Genomic DNA, 24,958 nt, shown 5'->3' with positions numbered 1-24,958 from the left:
GGCAGAGAAAGCATGGAGTCCTAACCACTAGACCACCAGGGGATTCCCGGTTTTGTTTTCAAAGTGAGGTAAAATGAGATGTGAATCGCACAGATCTGAAGTGTACGATTCAGGGATTGTACACACTGTATACAACATGTAAGCAGTACTGTATTTCCATTTCCGAATGCCCTGAAGTTTCTCTCGCCCCTTCTAGGAATCCCACCTTCCTGAGGCAATCGCTGGTATTTCTATCACCATGGGTTGGTTTTGCCTGTTGAAATTCACATCGGTGGAATCATACAGTACACACTCTGGTGTCTGATTTGTCTTGTGCTACACCACTTTAGAAATTCATTCCCGTTGTGTGTAGCATTCCTTCCTTTCTTTGTTGTGCCAAGTAGTTTCTTGCTGTATGACTATGCCACGATTGGTTTATTTTTCTCTGATGGACATGAGTGTTGCTCCAAGTGAAGACTATCTGAATAAAGCTGTTATAAAATTCTCTGCACAAATCTTTTTGCGGACATGTGTTTTCACTTCTCTTGGCTGTGTGCCTAGGAGTAAGCCTCAGTCTTTTTAAAAGCTGCATAGTATTCCATTGTAAGTGTGTGTGTGTGTTTAGTTGCTAAGTCGTGTCCGACTCTTTGCTACCCCATGGACTGTAGCCCATCAGGCTCTTCTGTCCATGGGATTTTCCAGGCAAGAATACTGGAGTGGATTGCCATTTCCTACTCCAGGGGATCTTTCCAACCCAGGGATCAAACATTGGCAGGTGTATATTGTATAATAAACAAGACCCCAGTTGATGGGCGTTTGGGTCATTTCCAATCTTTTGCTAAGACTGTAGTAAACATGGCTGTAGTTAAACCTTTGTAAACATATGTAAGTAGAATACTTTTTGAGAATGGCATGCTGGATGAAAAGGTATATGTCTTTAAATCTGGAACAGAGGGGAATTCCTGGTGGTCTAGCGATCAGGACTCTCTGCTTTCACTGCCAAAGGCCAGGGTTTCATCCGTGGTTGGGGAAGTAAGATCCCACAAGCTGCAGAAAAAAGAAAAAAAAAAAATCTGGGACACATATTGCCAACTTGCTTTCCAGAAAGGGTCTGTCAATTTATATTTTCAAGAACTGTGCAAGAACCCATATTCTCACATATCCTAAGTAATCAAATTTCTCAATCATTGCTACTCTGATAGTTGCAAAACACTCTCATGACTTTCACTCCTATTTATTTAAATTGCAAGTAACACATTATTTTTTCACATATTTATTATCCATTTGTGTATCCTTTTTCTTCTTTTTTTGGTAAACTCCCTTTTTCTTATTTTCTAAGAGTTTTTTTTTTTTTTTTTTAAAAGGTCTTTTCTTATTCACGTATAGGACCTCTTTATATATTAAGGAAGTTAGTCATTTGTCATAAAAGTATTTATGTGCTGTGCTTAGTTGCATCTGACTCTTTGTGACCCCATGGACTGAAGCCCGCCAGGCTCCTCTGTCCATGGGGATTCTCCAGGCAAGGATACTGGAGAGGGTAGCCTATCCCTTCTCCAGCGGATCTTCCCAACCCAGGAATCAAACCGGGGTCTCCTGCATTGCAAGTGGATTCTTTACAAGCTGAACTACCAGGGAGGCCCCAAAATATTTATAGTGTATGTTATAATCTGGTAAAAAAAAATTCTTCTTTTTAATCCTTCCCACTTCCTGCCCCCCTCCAGCTATTCTCACATATTTTTCCATAAGAATTTCTGAATCAGCTTTTCTAGCTCAAACAAAACAAAACAAAACCCGGGTTCGCAGTTACCTCTCTGGCTCTCTCTTCTCCAACTTCGTCTCACTCTTCAGGGTTTCTTGACCTCAGCATGACTGGGATTCCTACACAAATCTTTGTTGTAGGAAGCTGTCTGTGCCCTGCAGGGTGTTTAACAGCAACCTGGCATCTATTAACCGGACGCCAGCAGCAACCCCACACCTCCCACCCCAAGTTGTGTCTATGAAAAATGCCTCCAGGCATCCCCAACATCTGAGAACCACTGACACGCTCTGATCTAGCTACACAGGCCTCCTTGCTGCTCCTAGAGCACGCCAAGTGCGCGCCTGCCTCATCCCTTTCTTTAAATGTCTGCTCAAGGGACTTCCCTGGTGGTCCAGCGGTTAAGAATCCACCTTGCCATGCAGGGGACATGGGTTTGATCCCTGGTGAGGGAACTAAGATGCCACATGCCAGGAAGCAACTAAGCCTTAGCGCCACAACTAGAGTCTGTGCACCACGACAAAAAAGGCAACTCATCCGACAGCAGTGCCCCCCACCCAAATCTCTGCTCAAATGTCACTATTACTCGGCCTATTTTAAATTATAACTCCCCAGCCACCCCATGCTCTCTATACTGTCCTTGATTTTTCTCTCTTGCATTTCTCAGTTAATATACTATATAATTTACTTCTCCAGCTCTTTGTCTCTCTCTCTCTCCCATCTTTAAAAATGTAAGCCGCACAAAGGCAAGAATTTTTGTTTTGTTCATTCCTATGTTCCCCTATGCCTAGAACATACCGAGTACATAGTAATGACTCCGCACATATTAGATGAATAAATGAATCACACCTTGATATATCAGGTTAGACGAGAAATGCCATCTTTACGATGTTGATCCATCTTACATAACAAAATGGTATTTTCCCACACATTACAACTTTTTGTCCCCCTGTAAAGTTTTAAAATTTGTTATAAACCAGGGACTTCCCTGGCAGTCCAGTGGTTAAGACTCCAGGCTCCCACTGCAGGGTATACGGGGTTTGATCCCTGATTGGGGAATTAAGATCCCACACGCCTCAAGGTGTGAGAGAAATAAATAAGAAATGCTTACAAATAAGAAATACTAAATGCTTTTTGCACTAAACATTTGCCCAGGCTGTTTTTCTCTATTTGTATACTTAGGAAGCTAAACTCCTTGGCTCACAGGAAGGGAGGACAGGCTGTTAGCCGGGAACCAGGCCTGGTGATTTCCTTTGTCAGTGACCCTTGGGCCCGTAGTTATATCTGGAGGCCCCTTGCTGCCCATTTTCCCCATCACCCAGACCAGAGAGCTTCTTCACAGGCTCCTGGCGGGGCCTCCACCTTGGATAGTGGCACTTCCTAGGCGTCAATCTCTGTCCTCCTTCCTGAAAGGGGACCAGCTCAGGGACATTGAAGAGAGTGGCTCAGGACAGTCCTACTGCGTGCGGCCTCCCCAGAGACCCAAGGGCTCGTCTCTGAGCTCTCGTGTGGGGCAGGTGACCTTACCTTTCCTGGTCAGCCTGACAGGAGGGGCCTGTGCTAGTGGACAGACTGTCCAGCAGAGCAGGGGTGTTGGGGTGTTGGCCTGTCCTTGGCAGGCTCTGTCTGCGAGGAGAGAAAGAGGGGCCTTCCTTCCCTTTCTCTGTTTTCCAAGAGGTGGGCCCCTGCTCTCCACCTCGCACTGCACTCCCAGCCAGGCCTGAAGTGTGGGGGTAGCGGGGAGACCCAAGGCACAGCGGAGCTCTGGACCTCCCCCCTGGGTGTGGTCTCTTGCCTGTGGAACAATGGCCCTCCCTTGGTCTGAGAGCTCTGGGCGGGGCACACGGGGAAGCGGGCACTTGGTGAAGAGGGTGCTCTTATATCGTCAGCCATCGATGCTGCTCTTGGAGTCTCCTTTCTGACAGGGGCTAGGAGGATGCCCGTCAGGACCACAGGAGCCTCAGGTCCCCAAGGTCAAGGTGGCCTCCAGATGGATCTGAAGCTGTGACTGGGTACCACCCCGGCTGGAGGAAGACCTTTAGAAGCAGTAAGCTCCAACAGATTATGGTCCCCTCTTCTCTTGTGTGGGGCTTCCCTGGTGGCTCAGCAATAAAGAATAGGCCTGCAATGCAGGAGACGAGGGTTCGATCCCTGGGTTGGGAACATCCCCTGGAGGGGGGCATGGCAACCCACTCCAGTATTCTTGCCTGGAGAATCCCATGGACTGAGGAGTCTGGTGGGCTATGGTCCATCGGGTCCCTGAGTTGGATGTGACTGAACACACACACACACTCTTCTCTCTCTCTTTCTCTCCTCTTGTGTAAGTCAACATGAAATAAGATGATGTTCGGGGGGCCAGACCAGAGGCCCTGACAGTACAAAGTGCTGCGTGCTGTCCTGCCTGCCCTGCCCCCAGCCAGACCTGGGGCCTCCCGAGGTGGGGGTGCGGCAGCAAATCTCGGAGTCCGGAGTCCGGAGCCGAGCCGGTGGGCAGGTCTGGGCGGTCTCAGAGGCTTGGCGGGGGGCCCTGGAGCTAGCAGGGAGGCAGGGAGGCAGGGAGAAGGGGAGAGGCCGGCTCCTGGTCGCTGTGGGGCTGCGGCAGTGTCCTGTGGCTCACCACTTCACATTTATAGCTCCAGTGCTTCTCAGCTTACTGTCCCTGCGGTGGGAGGCCTGGCTCTCTGGAAACCGCAGCTGTGGGTTGTTGGGTGCCTGCCTGGGTGCTGAGCTGTGAGGGAGGCTCAGAAGCTTCCCAGGATGGTGAGCCTCAGCCCCAGCCCCCTGCCTCAGGCTTGCCCAGGTCTGGCTGGAAGCAGGAGGGACCTGCCATGATACTGAGGGCCCCCTGGTAGCCCTCACCCAGTTGGCCCTCCGTGAGGAGCAGGAACCTTGCTGGAGAGTGGGGTGCTCCCTAAGGGCCCAGTGGGACTCTGGGATGAGGGAGCTGATGGAGGAGGGGAGGGTGAGACTAGAGGAAGAGGCTCACAGAACCAGGGCGGGGGTGCCCTGGGCTTGATTCTCTCTCTCTTCTTTTATAAAGACAACCTTTAAAAAAGATTATGTGTTATTTTTCACTCTTTTCTTAGGCCGCACCATGCGGCATGATGGATCTTAGTTCACTGACCAGGGGTCGAATCCATGCCCCTGCATTGGGAGTGCAGAGTCTTAACCACTGGATCACCAGGGAAGTGCCTGGAGCTTGATTCTTGATGAGCGCACAGGAAGCATGGAGTGGCTGCTCTCCAGTTGCAATTTCTCACCCTGCCAGGTTTCACACACGGCTCCGGTGCTAGAATGGCCAGCCCTGTGCTTTCCGTGCCTCGTCGCGTGGCCCTCAGCGACTGGTGCAGCAGGTGTGGCTCCGTTTGGCCAGGGAGGGGTCTGAGGCTGGGGGAGGGTGGGAGGTAGGTGAGCTGGCTAGATGCCAGCAGCCCAGGAGGAGCCAGAGAACCCCAAGCCTGATCCCAAAGCCCCATTCCCATTACCGTGCCATGCAGACCTTGAGTTTGGTCTGAACTAGGGAATAGGGTCCTGTGGCTCAACAGAGACTTGGGAGGAGCAGGGCCTGGCTTCTGGAGCCAGGAGCCCTGGATCTGCCCTGCTCTGGCTCAGTTAAGGAGCCGACTCCCTGCCCTGCCCCTCTGCCACCCCACGGGCCGTGGGCCCTGACGAGGGCAGGTCAGGGAGGGAGAGAGGGAGTCTGGGGCCAGGGAGGGGACAGGCCCCTGGGGCGTCTGGAAACTCTCACCCTGCAATCGAGGGAAACCCCAGAGAGCAAACAGAGGAGGGGACGGGGCAGATAAGGCCATGATTACTGGGTGTGTGGGGTGTAGAGGCGCCCTGTGGGAAGGCAGGGCACACCTTGGAGAGGTGAGGTGGGAGGGCAGTTACTAAAATCACAGCTGATTTTCGTATAAATAGAATACCTATGGGGCATGTTTCTTTTTTAAAGTCAGGTTTTATTTCTGTGTTCCCCTCCTAAGCAAACATCCTTGGCGTGCCAGCTCTCGGTGGTTTCAGCCTGGTGACTTGGGCAGCTGGCTGGTTCGGGTCACGGTGCCATTGATCTGGGTCTCTGAAGCAAAGAGCAATTCAGTCCTACGTTTACTGACCCCCACGAGATGCATGCTCTGCGCTGAGAGATGGGGTCACAGGGAAGACTGGGGTTCTCTCCCGGCCCCCTAAGGTATACCCAGGTAAACAATCCTCCTCCTGGTTGTACTGGAGCAGACAGGTTCGGCCAGAATCAGGGAAGGCTTCCCAGGATCTATCCCTAGGCATAGTTTTTTTTTGTTTTTTTTTTTTAATTATTTGACTATTTTTCTTGGAGGATAGTTGCTTTACAATGCTGTGTTGCTTTCTATTGTATAGCAAAGTGGATTAGCTATACCTATAAACATATCCCCTCTTTTCTCCCATTTTCTCCTCTCCCATTTAGGTCACCACAGAGCACTGAGTGGAGTTCCCTAGGCTGTACAGTAGGTGTTCATTAGTTATCTATAGTATACATAGTGGGGTAAATATGTCAATCCCAATCTCCCAATTTATGCCATCCACCACCCCCTTCCCTTCTTGGTAGCTGCCCATTTGTTCTTCATCTGTGTCTCTATTTCTGCTTTTCAAGTATGTTCCTCTATACCACTTTTTTCAGATTCCACACATATGTGTTAATAGATGGTATTTGTTTTTCACCTTCTGACTTCATTGTGTATGACAGTCTCTAGGTCCATCCACATATCTGCAAATGGCACAGTTCCGTTCCTCTTTCTGGTTGAGTAATATTCCATTGTATATATGTACCACATTGTCTTTATCCGTTCCTCTGTTGATGGACATGCAGGTTGCTTCCATGTACTGGCTATTGTAAATAGTGTTGCAATGAACATTGGGGAGCATGTATCTTTTTGAATTACAGTTTTCTTGGGGTACATGCCCAGGAGTGGAATAATATGGCAGTTCTATTTTTAGTCTTTTAGGGAACCTCCATGCTGTTCTCCATAGTGACTGCACCAATTTACATTCCTGCCAACAGAGTAGGAGGATTCCCTTTTCTGCACACCCTCTCCAGCATTTATTATTTGTAGATTTTTTTGACGGTGGTCATTCTGACTGGTGTGAGGTGATAACTCACTACAGTTTTGATCTGCATTTCTCTTAATAATTAGTGATGTTGAGCATCTCTTCATGTGTTTGTTGGCCATCTGTATGTCTTCTTGGGAGATATGTCTATTTAGGTCTTCTGCCATTTTTTGAAGACCATATTTTGATTGGGTTCTTTGTTTACTTGGTACTGAGCTGCATGAGCTGTTTGTATATTTTGGAGATGAATCCCTTTTCAGCTGCTTCTTTTGCAAATATTTTTTTCCATTCTGAGGATTGTCTTTTCTTTTCGTTTATGGTTTCCTTTGCTATGCAAAAGCTTTTAAGTTAATTTAGGTCCCATCTAGCCATAGTTCACTCTTGTCATCTCCTGTTTGACCATTTCTAATTTGCCTTGATTCATGGACTTGACATTCCAGGTTCCTGTGCAATATTGCTCTTTACAGCATCGAACCCTGCTTTCCATCACCAGTCCCATTCACAACTGGGTGTTGTTTTCGCTTTGGCTCCATCCCTTCATTCTTTCTGGAGTTATTTCTCCACTGATCTCCAGTAGCATATTGGGCACCTACCGACCTGGGGAGTTCATCTTTCAGTCCGTCTAGTCAAGGCTATGGTTTTTCCAATAGTCATGTATATATGTGAGAGGTGGACAATAAAGAAAGCTGAGCGCTGAAGAATTGATGCTTTTGAACTGTGGTGTTGGAGAAGACTCTTGAGAGTCCCTTGGACTGCAAGGAGATCCAACCAGTTCATCCTAAAGGAGATCAGTCCTGGGTGTTCATTGGAAGGACTGATGTTGAAGCTGAAACTCCAATACTTTGGCCACCTAATGTGAAGAGCTGACTTATTTGAAAAGACCCTGATGCTGGGAAAGATTGAGGGCAGGAGGAGAAGGGGACGACAGAGGATGAGATGGTTGGATAGCATCACTGACTTGATGGACATGGGTTTGGGTGGACTCCAGGAGTTGGTGATGGACAGGGAGGCCTGGCGCGCTGTGGTTCATGAGGTCGCAAAGAGTTGGATACAACTGAGCGACTGAACTGAACTGAACGAACTAGCCATAGTTTTGAAGGATGAATAGTTTTTCAGACTCTCCTTTTTTCTTACAACAAAGAGTAGGCAGCCACAATGTCCCAGGTATCAAAATAGTAACTGGGAGACAGGACACAGGCCCTTCCCTTTGAGAAGTCTGGTAGGAGAGTCATGTGAATAGTGACAATAATGTCCTAGATGTAAAAACAGAAGTGCAGAAGCATGTGCAAGATGCATCAAAGGCCAGAGGAAGGAACTTTCCATTCTATAGCGGGACGTGAGAGCAAGGGTCGGAGCAGGGAGCTGGCTGAGGCGAGGAACTGTGTGTAGCAGGAGAGTTATGCTCAGGTACTGGGACTGGACTGTTTTGGGCCCAAGTGCTAAGCGAGTTGCCGGCGGGTGGGGGGGGGAGGGGCAGTGTGAGACCACCACCCAGCAGCTGGGTACAAGCCTGGTGGTTTCAGGCCAGCCGCCTGTGGACGAGCCATGAGATCTGGGGAGAAGTTTGACCACTGGACTCCGGTTCCCACTCCTTCACACATGAACTAATGGCCTGAAGCCCCACGCTTGACCTCTCAGCTCCACGTCCTCAAGTCTAAACTGGAGATTGCGATAACACTAGTCACACCTACTTGGCAGGGGTGACATGAGTAAATGGGATGATACAAGTGAAGGGCCTCCGACAGAGCCCAGACATGCAGTTTATGTAAAGTGGGAGCTAGCTGATCTCCCTGCCAGGGTAACCTGGGGGCAGGCCTGTGTGTGGGGGTGGGGGGCACGGGGAGGAAGGGCAGTGGGGCTCCAGGTCTGTGGGCAGGGACAAGCCCACTCTTGCTCTACCAGGGGCTGAGAGGTGGTGTTCTTTGGTGGATCCCAGAGTGGGTTAGTCACAGGGGCTGCCTGTGTGAGCCTGGCTGGCTTGTGCTCTTTGTGCTTTTTCTCTCCTCTTTTCTAAACCAGGCCCCTTTGGGCAATGCCAGCCTATCTGTGACAACTGTGCCCGACGGCCAGGGCTTGGCCTATCTGACCCTGGGGCCCTGGTCAAGGTCTGGGGCAGGAATCTTTCGGAGTGCAGAAGCTCCAAGATGGGCCTGACCGTGGGAAGCAGGCCTGCTCCAAGGATGGTGCCTCCAAAGCTTTCCAGGCCCTGGCTCCAGGCCAAGGCTCAGGCTGGGCAGAGCATCACAGCATCAGGGGTCTTCTCAAGGGCCCAGTGCTGACCTGGCCTTCGTGCAGGCTGCTCTGGGAGGGGCTCCACTGAGACGGGTCTCGTGAAAGGCCAGTTACCTGCCAGTGCTTGGCGTCCAAAATAGAATCTGAAAGAGCAGCAAAGCCTTTAATTCAATGTGTCTCAACAGCGGGTCGGTGTGGGGATAACTATGATCTGACCGGTCTTGGGCTATAATTACGGAGCCAGAATGAAAAATTACAGGCATTGTGTGGGCTTGTTTTAAATATAACGTAATCCACACCGTCCTCTCTCTTATTTGCTAGATTTGAGGTGCAGTCTTGGGCAGTTGGCACAGGTTCTGCCTGACGTGTAGCAGATAAAAATGGCCCTTGCCCAGTGAAAAGGGCATGGCAGGAGGCCTCCCCAGACCCCTCATGCTCCCGACTGCCCACGGCCCGTAACCCACAAGCACACGCTCACATGGGTCCACGCAGGCCTCTGTCGTCCACGTTATCGTGCCCCGCGTCTCCCCCACCAGCCTCCCTGCCTCCAGCCTCCCCCAGCCAGTCCACTAGAAATATCTTTGTAAAACACAGTCTTGAGGTTTAAGACCCGTTAATGGTGGTGCCCCTCTGTCTATAGGGTAAATCCATCCAAACTCCTAGTTCTTTCAGGTCTTGGCCCCAAACCACCTTTCAGCATCATGTCTGGGAACAAGAAGCAGCCATAGAACCGAGGTGAAGGGCCCGCGGTTCCCGACTATGTGGGATTAAACTCACAGGCTCCATGTCTCATGAGCTGAGTGAGAGTCTGAGCAGGTTATCCCATCCACGTGCTTTAGCTCCCTGATACTGTAGGTTGTTGAGAGGATGGCATGAGATAACACATTCCTGGGATGACCGCAGGCGTGTCTCTTTTCCTCACCGAGTCTCAAATTACCTATTAAAAGGAAGAGATAGACTCATTGCCTTTCGGATCAGTAAATGTTTTTAAAGTGATATTTCTTCATGTAGTTGTATGTGGTGAGACAAATATGTGTTATTAGCTCAACCTTTCTGGAAAGCAAAGTCGAAAGACTAAAAACGTTTATACCCTATGTGTATGAATAATCTAAGGGAAAATTCAAATTGTGGACAAAAATTTATATTGAAAAGATTTTTACCTCAGTGTTTCCCCGCCACCCCGGTGTGTTTTTACATCCTTGAAAAACAAAAAACATAGATGACAAACACTGGGATAACAGTAAGTATTGGGTTAGCCAAAAAGTTCATCCAGGGTTTTCCATAGTAAACCCCAAACAAATTAACTTTTTGGCTAACTCAGTATTTATTTGTGTGTCTCACTCAAAACTTGTATGTAAGAATTAAAAGTGTTTATGAAGAATATTTCACTATGTTGAAAATGCTTATAATGTATAATTTAAAGTGAATAAAATACATACAAAATTGTATAATATATACTGTATGATCTTGGTGATAATAAAAATATTATTTTTACCTATAATTAAAATGATCTTTGGTGAATCTATGGTATTGTATTCCCTTCTTTGTTGTTTTCTGTATTTTCCAAATATTTAAGAGTGGGCATGCATTTTTATGGCCTTCCTTGGTGGCTCAGTCGGTAAAGAATCTGCCTGCAATCACGGAGACACGGGTTCGATCCCTGGGTTAGGACGATTCCCTGGAGAAGGGAATGGCTATATACTCCAGTATTCTTGCCTGGAGAATTCCATGGACAGAGAATCCTGGTGGGCTACAGTCCATGGGGTCACAAAGAGTCAGACGCAAGTGAGCAACTAACACTTTGACTTTTTTCATGCATTTGTTATATAATAATGGTTTTAGAAAGAGCTGAGTTATGTTGAAAACATTAAATGAAAGGGCAGAACACTTGATGTTAGAGTTCCTGTCTGGCTTTTAACAATCTCTCTGACTCTAATGTTCTAGAACCATCCACGGAGTCTGAGAGGTGACTGCAGAGGCCCAGACCCCCCAAGGCCCGTCTGCCTTCAGTGACAAGTGGCGGCAGGCAGATCTGGTGCCTGGAGTCAGCAACTCGCCAAGCCTGGGGGTTCACCGAGTGCGTGTGCAGAGCTCCCCTTGAGGTCAGCTGCTTTTCTGAAGTCTTTCTGGAATCTTCCCAAGTGCCCAAGAACCTTCAAGACCATTGGAAGTGGAGCAGTGTGCCAGCCCCCCATCCCTGCCACACTATGGAGTGCTGGGTGCTCTCCATCTACCTGGGGCCAAGGGGGTTTTCTGCCTGAGAAGCGAGCTCTTTCTGCCACTTTGGGCAAAGGGCTCGCTGGAGCCATTGGCCTCTATGGGCCCCTCTGCTGGGGGTCCCTATCTTGACTTTGGGACCCCGCTCACTGGCTCTGTCAGACCCCACATTCCCAACTGCCAGGACATGCAGGTCTATTTGGCGCGTTGTCCCGAGGATGGAGAGCCTGGAATGCATCATTAGAGGGGCTCACTGAGGAGGGACAGCCTGGCCATTCCCAGCCATTTCCTGGGAGGTCAGCCTAGAGGAGCCCCCGCTGGAAGGAAGAACCTTGTCTGAATTCACTGGGGAGGGCCCAGTGTCTGGGTCCAGCCGGCAGCTTGTCAGGGCTCGTCCAGGACCGTCACGGATCAGCCACGTGTCTGCCCAGTTAGAAACCAGAGAAAAACAGGATTCAGAGGTGGAAAGATGGAGACAGGCTTAGAAAGAGAGAGGCCGACACGCAGTGAGAGGCAGAGAGAGACAGACACACAGGGCCTGCAATGCAGGAAGGCCATCGAAAGAAGGGACCTGTACCTACAACATGCTCATCCTCGATGTACTCAGGGAAATGCATGTTAAAGTAGCTGAATGTGCTACTCCACACCTACTAAATTAGCACTCATTAGGGAAATAACATCTCATGCTCTGAGGCTGTGGTAAAGCCAGCTTAAACACACTGTCAGGGGCCCTGCAAATTAGCACAGTCTTCTAGGGAAGGAATTAGGCAATACGGCTCTCGAGCTATTAAAATGTTCATCCCCTTGCCTGCGGTAATTAAACTCCTGGGAGTGGGTTGCGAGGAAACAATTCAACAGAAAAATAACAGGCTTGTACATAAAAGGATGACGAGTGCAGTGTTCTCCATTCTGTCCAACACGCTATAGGAAGGCTGCTATAAATATTTACACAAATAGAGAATATGAAGACTGTGTATGTGCAAATAAACAGAAAATAAAACTATCAGTACATAAAAAATAATACATACGTGATCCCACCATCTGGATGTTTGGGCGGTCCCACCCTTGCTTGTGGGGAACAGTGGTCCTTGGCTCCTCACACACTCCTGTCTTCCCAAGGGACCTGCCCTGCCGCTCCCTGTCTGGAGCTCTCCAACCATGAAGCCTGATCCACAGACCTCAGACTGGTGGGGAGACAGTCTCAGCTGAGGTTGCCCACCTGGCCAGCTCACTTGGGTGGCCCCAGAGAATCTGGGTAATGCCCGCTGAGTCACTCCAAGGTCATACCCCAAGAAGTCAAGCCTGAACTGACACTATGGAGTTGCATCCTTATTTAAGAAAAGGGATAAAGTTTGATTTTGCAGGCTCTGAAGTGTCTTGCTATTTTCAAGCACAGCAATCTGTTTAAGCCAGTTGCAGTCTGGACTCCCAGCTGAAGCATCATGAGGTGAAGGTAATTTATAACAGAAGGCAAAGGGAAGGAGGGCTCATGGGGTCACCTTTCCTGGCCTACCCCAACAGTAGGCACAGATGTGCTTCTGGACTTGAATCATCCAGTTTTCCTCTTCCCCTAGCTCCTGGCGACCATCTCAGAAGCTGGCACTGAACAGGAATTCAGTAAATCGTGGGTGAATAAAAAGAAGGGAAAAAAGACCATGTAGTATGAGTGAGCATGTGTCATTGAACAATTCTGTCTTTATTCAAAGCCCGTCTGGCTTTGCAAATATGTCCTTAATTGTGCTCGGGAGAAGCTACACCCCCTGTGCTTTCCCTGCTTACTGCCAGGGGATGCCCTTGCCTTACAGGGGGGCTAAGAACGTTCAGTGACCATGCCTGTGTCCAGACAAACCAAACCTTGTTCATTAGGCCCGGGCATGGTTACTGGGCACAAAGAGGCTTTGTGATAGTCCCTGCCCTTGATGTGCTTTCAGTCTCATGGGAGAGCCAGGAGTAAACAACGAGGAGTAATTTAAAGAGCAATCACATGGGTGCTATAAACAGAGGGAGCAGCAATGGGGAGTGAGAAGATTCGGGAAGCGGGCTCAGGGTTGGGTGGAAGACCAGGCTCCTTGGTGGGGGTGGAAATGGAGCAGGGCTTTGAGGACAAGCAGGATTTTCTCCTCCATGGAAACTAATGGCGGAGAAAATTTCAAGGAGGGGATGTTACAGGAGGTCAAATGCTACAGGGGGATCAGAGAGGATGTGGACCGAAGAGGCTGCCGGATGTGACACTGGGACTAGCAGAAAGAGACTTGGAAAAAAAAAGAAATTAAAAAAAATAGAGAGACATGGGAAGGCTCTCAGGCTCTCTAGCCTCTCATGTCAGCAGAAGCTAGTAGTTAAAGAGCACAAGCTCTGGAGTCAGCTTGGGTCTCAGCCCCTCTTCTTCTTGGCTGGTCACTTGAGGTAGGTGCCTTAACGTCTCTGTGCTCCCGTGTTCTGATCCCCCTCATGCTGGTGTGAAGGATACAGGGGTGCTCTGGACAGTGCCTAGGGGAGAGGGAGTGCTCACCGTGCTGGTCTGCACTCTCAAGGCTCCTTTTGGAATGGAACGTGTAACTCGAATTAAATCAGTGTGGGCGAGTTACACGAAGATGCTTTGACTTTCAAGATGAACGTGGCTGGGCGTAATCCTCAATCACGGGGCCTGAGACCGAGAAGCACCAGACATGGAAGCAGCCCCAGGGTGTTGGGAAAAGTTCAGACAGGAGAATCCAGCTTGCGGGTGGAGGTTGGGAAGTGGCTGCGGAAGTGCCGCCTGGAGTGCTCCCGGGGAGGGCCAGGGAGCTCCTGGCGCTCTGGTCCCTCTCAGAAGTGGTCACTGCCGCAGGCAAACAAGCTAGATTGTCTGTTAACAACTGTGATTTTCTGTCACCTCAGGCCTGGCCTCAGGCCTCTCTGCTGCCTGGCATGCCCATGAGATTTCTGCTTAGCTAAGAATCAGCCTTTGCTGCCGTGTGGTGTGGGGATTGTCTGACCTCTGCTGTCCACGGTCTGTCATGGCACAAACTTAGACACTGTCATGGACTCAGAGGATGCGTTTTCTTTTTTCAGCTTTCTGGATAGTGACTCCCAATATTAACATATTTTACACTGTGACAGGGCTTCCCAGGCAGTGCTAGTGGTAAAGAACGCTCCTGCCAATGCAGGAGATGTTAAGAAATCTGGGTTCGATCCCTGGGTTGGGAAGATCCCCTGAAGGAGGAATTGGCAACCCACTCCAGTATTCTTGCCTGGAGAATCCCATGGACAGAGTCCATAGGGTTGCAAAGAGTCGGACACGACTGAGGAAGCTTAGCACACTGTGACAATACAGAAAAATGTCACAAAGCAATCCTTACCTTTACTATGTGTGAACGCTCTGATATATTCTGTATTTTCTACTTTTTATTTCATGAGTAAGAAAAATGCTGATTACAATAAATAGACCTCACAGTCCCAGGTTTTCTCATGCATCTAAAAAACCAATTACTTAGGGAACTAAATCAGTGCCTCATTTCCCAAACACTAAATAGTGTGTTCCATATCACTTTCAAATTTCTGGCCACACTGAAGGCCAACTGTTTATGGAATCTATTTTTTCTTTAAATCAATTCATTTAAGCATTTAAAAATGCCCACTATAGCTAAAGTAAAATATTGGTGAAATAACAAGTATGAATGTTAGTTATATACATATATATAATTATATATGTATATAATACATTTATATTTATATTATATATAATTCACTGTTAAAATTCAACATGCAAAAAATGAAGATCATGGCATCTGGTCCTATCACTTCATGGCAAATGGATGGGGAAAAGAGTAGAAACAGTGACAGATTTTATTTTGTTGGGCTCCAAAATCACTGTGGACGGCGACTGCAGCCACAAAATTAAAAGACACTTGCTGTTTGGAAGAAAAGCTATGACAAACCTAGACAGAGCATTAAAAAGCAGAAACATCACTTTGCCGACAAAGGTCCGGGTGGCCTTTCCAGTAGTCGTGTATGGATGTGAGAGTTGGACCATAAACAAGGCTGAGCGCCAAAAGAATTGATGCTTTTGAACTGTGGTGTTGGAGAAGACTCTTGAGAGTCCCTTGGACAGCAAGGAGATCAAACCAGTCAATCCTAAAGGAAATCAATCCTAAATATTCATTGGAAGGACTGATGCTGAAGCTGAAGCTCCAATATTTTGACCACCTGATGCAAAGAGCCAACTCATTGGAAAAGACCCTGATATTGGGAAAGACTGAGAGCAGGGGGAGAGGGAGCGACAGAGGATGAGATGATTAGATAGCATCACTGAGTCAATGGAGTTTGAGCAAGCTCTGGGAGACAGTGAAGGACAAGGAAGCCTGGCGTGCTGCAGTCCATGGGGTTGCAAAGAGTTAGACACGACTTAGTGACTGAAAAAAAGAAAAACACTGAAAAAAAATATTTAATTATCAAAATAAAAAATGTTTTCATACCTCCTAAAATCATCTTGCAGCAGTGTCTGCATTCCTCACTTTGGGAATCACATATTCAAAGATTGGTCCAAACATCTCATTTTCAGTGGGGGCAGTGAGGCCCAAAGGGATGAATTCACTTATCGGAGGTCTAGTTTCTCAGTCAGTGGTAAGGTCAGTCTGGTCAGGGGAGATAAAAGAGAAAATACAGGAATCAAAGTCTTATCAGTCTTAACATTGGAGAGAGGCCCTACCCTGTCATCTCATCGGAGCCCAGATATCAGTGTGGAGCTACCTTGGCAGAGCCATTTTAAGCCTGGATCTTAGATACTCTTATCTTTGGAGGTCCTGATCCATATCATATCACATACATTACATGATGTGCCCATTGACCCTTATTAATTTCAATTTTTCTATTTTCTTCTACTTGTATTTTGAAGCCAATGGATTTTTGAAGCTTCAGTTTTTTGCAGGTCCTAGGATTACAGCCTGCCATGCCTAATGGATAACGTGGCCCTGGGACTGGTAAAGAATCTCATCAAAGACACACTAAAGAACCATTTAATTAGCCCTTTCTCCTGGTATCTTTAATGGGTAATGTGGACAGGCCACTAACAACTAAATGAATGAGTTTCCAGTGTAAAATCTTTGCTGTTCTCCACTGTCCAGTGGAGGCAGTGCTGCTGCAGGTAGGCCAAGTGCCATGTGACTGGCAAGGTGCTCTCACTCTGTGCCTCAGTCTCCTTACTAAGTAAAACAAAGGGATTAGATTCCAAGAGAGTCAATCATCTAGAAATCAAGTTCTTGGCTTCTTCACAGTAACCTTCCTACCAGTTTTCCAGGTACGACTAATAAGGAGATCAGGAGCATTTATTGCAGAAAGGTCTGGAAGGGTATACACCAAGTTACTGACACGAATTATTTCCAGAGGGAGAAAATGGAAAGCAATGATGACAGGTTCTTTACACATCTTGAATTATTTCACTTGTTACATTAAGCACGTTATCACTTTTGTAATGAAAACATTAATAAAGAACAGTTAAAGAAAAGCAACCACTTTGCTCATTTAAAAACACCGATTAAGAGTGTGTATCTAATGCACATGGTCTGTCACATTAAAAAGAGTGAGTAAGCTCACCAAACACTAAAATCCCAAAGTATTAGTCTATAGCAGAAGTTTGATGAAGCAGAAGCATCAGGGGTGCCTCTGGGGTTTTATGACATTCCCCTGGCCTGAGTCCTATTCCAGTGCACTCCCCTGTAATTAAATGAATTAATGTGAGTAATGAATCACGGTGCCTGCCAATAGCAAGTACTCTATCTCCCAATGAGGTCCCACAGAATCCAGGTCTTTACATCATGCTAAATGGGATAAATAGCACATATTGTTGAAAGCAGGGATGTCCCTTCATTCCCAGCCAAGGCCACCTTGAATGGCTCTACCTACTAATCTATTAAGATTCACTGATCTAGGCGGGTAGCCCTGACCTGCCTTCAGTTGTTGCTAACCAGGTTAACTTAGAAAAACTAGGTACTGGTCAGCATATTCTCTATCACATCACCTGTTTGTTTCCTTCATAGTGCTCATCACAATAGAAAACTCTTGGTTTGTCATCTGTTGTCTGCCTTTTCACTAGAGTGTAAGCTCCCGGAGGGCTAGGACCCTGTTTACTTTGTTCACTGCTATAGCCCAAATGCATGCCCGGCACAGAGTAGGTGCTCAATAAATATTCCTCCCCTGCACCTCCTCAAATCACAGGTCAGGTTTCCTTTCCAAGATTATTCTTGATTGTTGACGTTGACCTTCACTTTTCACTTTGAACTACATGTGACCTCTATTAAAACCTGTGTGTATGGCTACCAGGCACAAGGACTTGGCATAAAGAGAAATATATTGAAACATAAACAGAGGCCAACTAATTAATTAAGGAAAGTCTGTTGCTTGCACCTCAGGTTTATAGCAGGCATATAATTCCACTGGTTATGATTTGTTTGCTCCTTGTTCCTAAGTTTGAAGCAGCCAAGGTCATTCAGTGAGTGAGTGAGTCACTGAGTTGTGTCCAGCTCTCTGTGACCCCATGGATTGTAGCCTGCCAGGCTCCTCTGTCCATGGACTTCTCCAGGCAAGAATACTGGAGTGGGTTGCCATTTCCTTCTCCAGGTTTGAAGCAGCCAAGGTCATTTAAGGGGCCCCAAATTCAAAACTCACCTGGAGGCTCAAACAGTCTCTTTTCCATCAGCTTAACATACAGTATCTACAGCCTAAAAACTTTTTATGCTGGCTTCAAATTAAAATGGTTCACTGGGTCAAAGGCTTGCCTTTGGTCCAAGGTGCAGGAGGGTCAATGAATGTTGGCTAAGTCCTGAAACCGCAGCTTGGCTCTTTCTTAAATTGATTTGTGGACTGTTTCCAGGAAACCAAAGATGATCGGTCCACCTGGCAGCAGGCAGGCTGCGAACTGGAGGCGATTCTGCCCTGGCCAAGGGCCATGGCCCTCTTGTGGCCCCAAGGAAGGCAGCATTTCATCGGGCCTTTTGGACGTTTTGGCGGGCGGCCGGCTTCTCCCGCCTCGGCGGGCTCTCCACGCGGTGCACAGACGTCTCCACACGCAGGGACGAGGCCCTGACGTGGCGGGAAGCCGTCTCTGTGAGCTGCGAGGCGGTTTCCACGTGCTGGGAGGACACCTCGAGGACTCGAGGGAGTCGCTTCCCAGAGGGGGAGACGGAGGGCCCCTCGCTGCTGCGATGGGTGGTCTCCATCTGCCGGGAAGATGTTCGCACGTGACGGTAGGATGTCTCCACGCGGTGGGACGAGGTCTCCACGCGGTGGGACGAGGTCTCCACGCTGACCGTCGCCTTCTCCTCGGAGCGGATGGATTCCGCCCGGGCCGGAGAGGGCTTTCCCCGAAGAGGTGAGGCCATCTTATGGGGGTAACAGGGCCAAGCTGACCTTTGGAGGCCCCACAGCCCCAAGATCCCCGAAGGATTATTTTATACGGTGAGGAGCGACGTCACACGCCATTGTGATGCAGGCAGAGCGGTGGTCGAGGGTCCCGCGACCCACGTGGAGGCACCGTGATCTTGGGGCGGGGAGGCCTAAGATTTCTTGGGAACCCTGGGTTAGTCCCCTCGAGAGCACCGGCTGCCCCCGCACCGCCCCCTAGCCTGTCAAGAGCCTGTCCAGGTGGAGGCGGGGTTGGGGCGGGGCGGGCCCTGGATGGGCTGAGCCATCCGCCCCCTTGCGAAGCTGTGCCCGCCCCCGCATCCCACACCGCCCCGCGGCAGGAAGGGAACGCCGCGACTTCCGGACCTTCCCCGTTTCTCCGATCCTGGCTGTGTGGGGTTGCTGGGGACTTAAGATTGTCTGCTGGTGATGGCCGCGGCCGTCGCTATGGAGACAGGTGAGTAGCGCTCTGAGCCTCGCGTTTTGTCAAATAGAAACTGTCCCGGGCCGGGATTTTTTGAGAATCCAGGCCCAACTCCCGGCAGAGTGAGTGATCGGAGCGGGAGGGACCAGGGCTTTTTTAGCGTCTGGAAGGGTGAAGGTAATTTGGCCTTTTCAGAGTTTGTTTTGTTGGCCGATCCTTTCTCCCCGTTAGTTATTCAAACACTGGCCCCACCGGCTTCCGGCAAGACTAAAGGAGAGATTTTGGATCATAAACCGCTTCCTCGAGTTGTATTTTTGCATCTCAGCTGAGCTTGCCTAAGTTTAAAATATCGTCAGCGAACTCTTGTATTACTGTGCCACGGACGGGTCTCACCTAAGCACGCGTTTCTTGATCTTGCATACTCACCAGGGTCTCTTTCATCTTGCATTCTGAACGTCTCTTGATGGATTTAGCATTTACTTTGTTTTTTGCTAAGCTTGATCACTTAACAGCTTGTAACGCATTATCAAAATAAGGCAAGGCACATTGCTGCAGCTTATCCTAATGATCACTGTGAAGTCCCAACATAGGGGCTCATGAGTGATTAATGTTCTGCTCCATGTATGATCTTGTTTTCTTTGATAATTTAACTTTAGAGAAACCTTTTTTTTTTTTTAATTAAAATTAGGGCTTTGCTTTCCTTAGACTTCTAAGGAAGGTTTTTCTCCTCCCATACCCAGTTTAGGAAAACCTTTGCATGCTCTTCCTTATGTAACTCAGCATTAGTCAGGTGTCTGTACTGCTGTTTTCTGTCTACAAATCAGTATTATATACAGTGATATTTATTTGGACGATTTTGCTATCTTCTGTCCTAGATGATGCTGGAAATCGACTGCGGTTTCAGTTGGAGTTGGAATTTGTACAGTGTTTAGCCAACCCAAATTACCTTAACTGTAAGTTGTTGAGCACCTCATTGAATTGAGTAGCTAGTTATGATTTCTGATAGAAGAGTCAAAATTCATAGTACTGTCGGCCCTTTGTATCCTTGGATGCAGCCTCAGTTGGTGGACTCTGCCCATCCTGAGCGTGACAATACTGTCGCGGCACTGTGTTGCTTTGTACAAGGGATTGGAGCACCTGTGGATTCTCTGTCTGCGGGGTCTCTTAGAACCAACTCCCTGTGGATTCTGAGGGATGACTTTGGTATCTAGTTTTATACATTCTCAATGGAATGGAATGACTGTTGCCCTTATACTGGTATATATAATTGAGCAAACTGGGACTTCTGTTTTGAATTCAGTGTGTGTTGGTGGTGGGAATGTTATGTAAGTAAATTCTTTACGATTATGTGAGTCACAAATCAGTAGTCCAAGGACTGGTGTGCTCTACAGATGTATTGTTTTTTTTTTTATGCCTTTCAGTTCTTGCCCAAAGAGGTTACTTCAAAGATAAAGCTTTTGTTAATTATCTTAAGTACTTGCTTTACTGGAAAGAACCAGAATATGCCAAGTATCTAAAGTAAGTTTAATTTTTATAGTCCTAAATGTGTGTGTACTTTCTTATACCCCAAAGCACTGATATTTAATAGACTTCTTACTTTCACATTGGAAAAAATACCTGTTGAATCTCTGCTCTCCTTTCAGTTGCCTCCCTTTTAATATGACACACACTCATCTCTAACTTAACTGCAGTATCTACTTATTGGTATTCCTCCTTTCTCCCTGCCCTGCCAAACAAAGAAGAACCATTTTCTACACAGAAGCCAACTTGGTTTCTTAAAAATAGAAATTACATTCCATTAGAACCCTTTGGTCGCTTCCCATTGCATGCAGAAGAAAATCTAGTCTCTTAGTCCTATGTGATCTGTCCCTGACTTCTCTGACCTTATCTTGTACCACTCCCTGCATCTCACTGAGTTTCTGACCTCAAGGAACCCGCAGTCTATATATGCAATGACAGCCATAGCCTGAAAATGAAAGAACATAGAAAGGGGTACTTACTTGTAAGCAAGGGTTTCTGAAGAAGGTAACCTTACCCGAGTCTTAATAGCTGCTTTCTTATTTTATATATCTTACATAATAAATACATGAATTTATCATTCAGGTTGTGCAATAGATACTCTCGTTTTAAGGCTTACTGAAATGCAAGGAGCATATTATAATCACAAACATTTCTTTTTAATGGTAAAAAATAAGCCTTGAACTCCCACCTCTGCTTTGTCTTCAATAGGTAGTCAAAAAGCAGTGTTGAAATGTCTAGTCTTTTTTTTCCCCTAAACAAACAAGTTTGAGAGGAGAATGTTTCAGACTTGTACTTTGGCCAAGCCACTTTTCTCTGTCTAATAACAGCTGATTTATGAAGTCCACATCCTCCTTTTGCCTGTGGGACCCTTGCCACCTTACTAGCCCTTTATAAAAGAACCAGTTATTCATTTAATAATCCAGAGAAAAGATTTTTTTTTTTACTAGATTGCAACATGTTATATGTATGTATCATAGACTTAGAGACTCAGTGTTGGACACTGAGCCCTAGACACCGTCAGGTTCAATTTTACCCACAACACTGCTGAGAGGCTGGAGGTTTCCAGTGAACACATACTACTCCATTCAGGGGCAGCCAATTCCATTGTTAGCTAGATTCCATAAAGTTCCTCCTTGTATTATCGTGTCCGACTCTTTGCGACCCCATAGATTGTAGCCAACCAGGCTCCTCTGTTCATGGGATTTTCCAGGCAATAGTACTGGAGTGGATTGCCATTTTCTTCTCCAGGGGATCTTCCCAACCCAGAGCTCGAACCCGGGTCTCCCACATTGTAGACCAGATGCTTTACCGTCTGAGCCACGAGGGAAGTCCTATAACATGATACACCTCTATGTAACTTTAACTCATGTTCTGAGTTTTGTCCCTGAATTAATCCAGAACCAATCTATGCCTTCTTGAAGAATAACCATTCAGATATTTAAATTTAAGAGAGGCTGCAAATTAACCCCCATTTCATTTCTGCACAAGGTTTTTGTTTACTAGTTGCCAACATTTAAAGATTGGAGAGTTTCATATTTTGATTCAGATTTCTAGCTTCTCTTTAAAATTCTGGAAGATATGGTAACCCCAGGTATTTGTTCTCCCAGGTCAGTCACTGGCTAGAGCAGAGGAGCAGCTACCTCTTCTAGACAATTTCCTCCACAATTTCACTAATAGCCACAACCTGCAGCTGTAATTTCTCTCTTACATTCAAGGATTCACAGTGTTGATTTGCTGGGAGCTTTATGTCAGCTAAAATCCTTCAGTTCTCATTTTCATCAGTGATGTTAGTAGAGTTCTCCATTTATTTCTAATTTGTTTAAAAAAAAAAAATCTAAATGCAAACTTTGCTTTTGTATCTCCTCTGTTTCATCTTGTTGGTTGATGCTATAATTGTAGCCTATTAAAATATTTATAGTCCCTTATTTTGAGCATGGTCTTCTCCAAGTCTTATAAATGATCACTGTATGTCTAAGTTCCAGTTATTGAGAAGTAGCATTTGTTACTTGAAGACAGTCCTCTTGGTTATCACATTAATTTATTTTACGGAGGAAGAAACTAATCCTTAAGAAGGGTTAGGTACCCTATTCAAGGACACGCAGCTGGAGAATGGGCAGAGCTGGTTTCAAACCTAGGTCTTTGTTGATAGAACATCCTCATGAGAAGGAAATAGCTAGAGTAGGTGTGAGTAGGGCTTTCCAGGCTTAGCTGCTGAGAATTAGAAGCAACTATGGATCTCTGGAGTATAGGAAGCAAATGTTCAATAAGGAGACATGGTGTTGGGCCCTGCTGTGGTCCTCAGACCAGCAGCATTGAATGCAGAGCTCAGGCTCCATCCCAGACTTTTGATGACCTGGTTCAGCTGGTGGCTGCTAGTTTTCTGTGTATCAAGTTACTTGTTTTTCGCTTTGTATTTAATACCTATCTTGTGAGGCAATGCTTTGAGACTATGTAAGTATCGTGTTTCATATTTCAGTCTTTTACCTAACTTTGGCAATCTATGGAAAATACTTGCTTGAAAGCTTTTTCTGTGGTGATTTTCTAATTCCATAATTCTTTATTCATTTTGTTAGTTGAAATTCAGTTGTAAGGACAGAATATTTCCTTGTTCCTAATTTATTCATTTTATAAAGTTACATCAGTATGGACTCCTGGATTCTTTATCTTGTGGGTTATAATTATGTATCTTCTTGAACTAGTGATCCCAGATATAGCCAATGGGAGCCCCTTCAAATTGGCTCCTGTGTACTTTCAACAAATCCCTATATTTTTTAAGTATTTTTCTTTCTGCCACTATGTAATAGTCCAGGCTCATCTTGTACTTTCCTGTTAGCTGTAGCATTAGCCATGTCTCCAACCAACCCTGGATAATACTATTTAAAACCCATGATCTGGTGTGCTCATTGGTCCTGGAGTGTCATTGATTCTAGGCTCTCTCAACACATAAAGCTAGAAATGTGTCTGTGTGTATCTATTTCTATATCTGTGTGTGTGTATAAAGCCATGAGTTCATCCTGATGTTTTCAATTCCAACTTAATAACAGGATTCATTCTAGCCTTCCCCCTTCCTTATCTGAAACTGCTTTTCTGAGAGCCAGAAGTTTGGCTTTCTGTTTACAGTGTATTTGCTCAAAGTCAGAGTATATGTACATAATTTCAGAATTGTTATATCCCTGTGGAAAACAGGGATACAATATCTGTGCATAGTTTCTTCTGAAGTTGACTCAATTTTAAAAGCTGTCTTATCATAGTTTATGAAAACCAATAGGTATTAAACACATAATTATGAAAATAAAGTGTTCCTGTTCCTTACCTTGGAAATCACCACAAGAGAATAGTGTGATTTGCCCCCAGATGTTGACCAGTTATTGTGTTACCAGTTGACAGTTACTGTTTACCAGTTACTGTGTGGTCTTAGGTAAATTATTTAATTTTTCTAAGCTTACGTTTTCTCACATTTGAAAATTTTGCTGACTTTTGATGATTAGCTTTTCTGTATAAGCAGGAAAAAAAAATGTATCACCAAAGTATACCAAGTTAATGTTACAGAAATGATAGACTGCAAAAGCTTGTTTAAGTGAGTTAACTAGAGCGTGGTATTATTATGTCAATCATTAACTTATAAACTTAACCCCAGGTACCCTCAGTGTTTACACATGTTAGAACTGCTCCAGTATGAACACTTCCGCAAGGAGCTGGTGAATGCTCAGTGTGCGAAGTTTATTGATGAGCAGCAGATTCTGCACTGGCAGCACTATTCCCGGAAGCGGATGCGCCTTCAGCAAGCCCTGGCGGAGCAGCAACAGCAGAACAACACAGCAGGAAAATAAAAGGCTGGGTCCCCACCAGGCTCCTAAGACATGTATATATTGCTTTTGTACAGTGAAGACAAAAAAAAAGACTGTTCCTAAGTACCTTTATTATGGTAGCAGCCAGAACTGTTAGTGTGCTTATTTAATTGAACTCTTATTGTTACTAGATTATTTCTGTTAAACCAGAATTGTTTTACTTTGATTTCTCTGTGGATTTGTAAGCTTTTATTAGTATTTAACACAGAAATGTCTGAAGAACAGAAATGTTAGGTGCTGCAGACCTATTTAAGGCAGTGGGGCATGAGGTAAGGGGAGGGCCACCAAGCCAAACCCTGCTCCTCATGTACAGTGGGGCCTGGGACAGGTCTGTCTCCTGGAGCCTTGCGGTCCCTTACATCAGCTACCCGACCCGTCCTCTGCCGAGTGATAGTCAGTGACCTCTTGACATCAGACACCAGGAACAGCATTAAGATTCTTAAATTCTACAGGCTGGAGACATACCTGTGTCACGGGTTGTTTGCAAGAGAGCTTTAAGGAAGAATCATTGGTATGTCACTG

The 24,958-nt window shown here is 46.4% G+C and overlaps 2 protein-coding genes across 3 annotated transcripts; one reads left to right on the top strand and one right to left on the bottom strand.

Moving 5' to 3' along the window:
- Positions 1 to 8,717: 8,717 nt before the first annotated feature.
- C3H17orf100 (chromosome 3 C17orf100 homolog) lies at positions 8,718 to 18,801 on the bottom strand. 2 transcript variants are annotated; one of them, XM_025280792.2, is made up of 4 exons: positions 17,909 to 18,801; positions 15,721 to 15,879; positions 9,824 to 9,983; positions 8,718 to 9,189 (listed from the first exon to the last, which is right to left on the bottom strand). In XM_025280792.2, the coding sequence occupies exon 1, from the start codon at positions 18,619 to 18,621 to the stop codon at positions 18,223 to 18,225; it is 399 nt and encodes a 132-aa protein (XP_025136577.1). In that variant the 5' UTR covers positions 18,622 to 18,801; the 3' UTR covers positions 8,718 to 9,189; positions 9,824 to 9,983; positions 15,721 to 15,879; positions 17,909 to 18,222. The 2 variants fall into 2 exon arrangements, with proteins under 2 accessions (XP_025136577.1, XP_025136578.1); XM_025280793.2 differs by lacking the exons at positions 8,718 to 9,189; positions 9,824 to 9,983 and adding an exon at positions 10,032 to 11,686.
- A 163-nt stretch (positions 18,802 to 18,964) lies between these two features.
- On the top strand, positions 18,965 to 24,602 carry MED31 (mediator complex subunit 31). Its single transcript, XM_006060010.3, has 4 exons — positions 18,965 to 19,100; positions 19,943 to 20,020; positions 20,489 to 20,585; positions 24,226 to 24,602. Exons 1-4 carry the CDS (start codon positions 19,073 to 19,075, stop codon positions 24,416 to 24,418), a joined length of 396 nt encoding a protein of 131 aa, XP_006060072.1. The 5' UTR covers positions 18,965 to 19,072; the 3' UTR covers positions 24,419 to 24,602.
- Positions 24,603 to 24,958: the final 356 nt, after the last annotated feature.

This window comes from Bubalus bubalis, chromosome 3 (genome assembly GCF_019923935.1).
Source record: "Bubalus bubalis isolate 160015118507 breed Murrah chromosome 3, NDDB_SH_1, whole genome shotgun sequence".
In the NCBI taxonomy this organism is placed as follows: Eukaryota; Metazoa; Chordata; class Mammalia; order Artiodactyla; family Bovidae; genus Bubalus; species Bubalus bubalis.
This window is presented reverse-complemented; position numbering and strand designations above follow the sequence as displayed.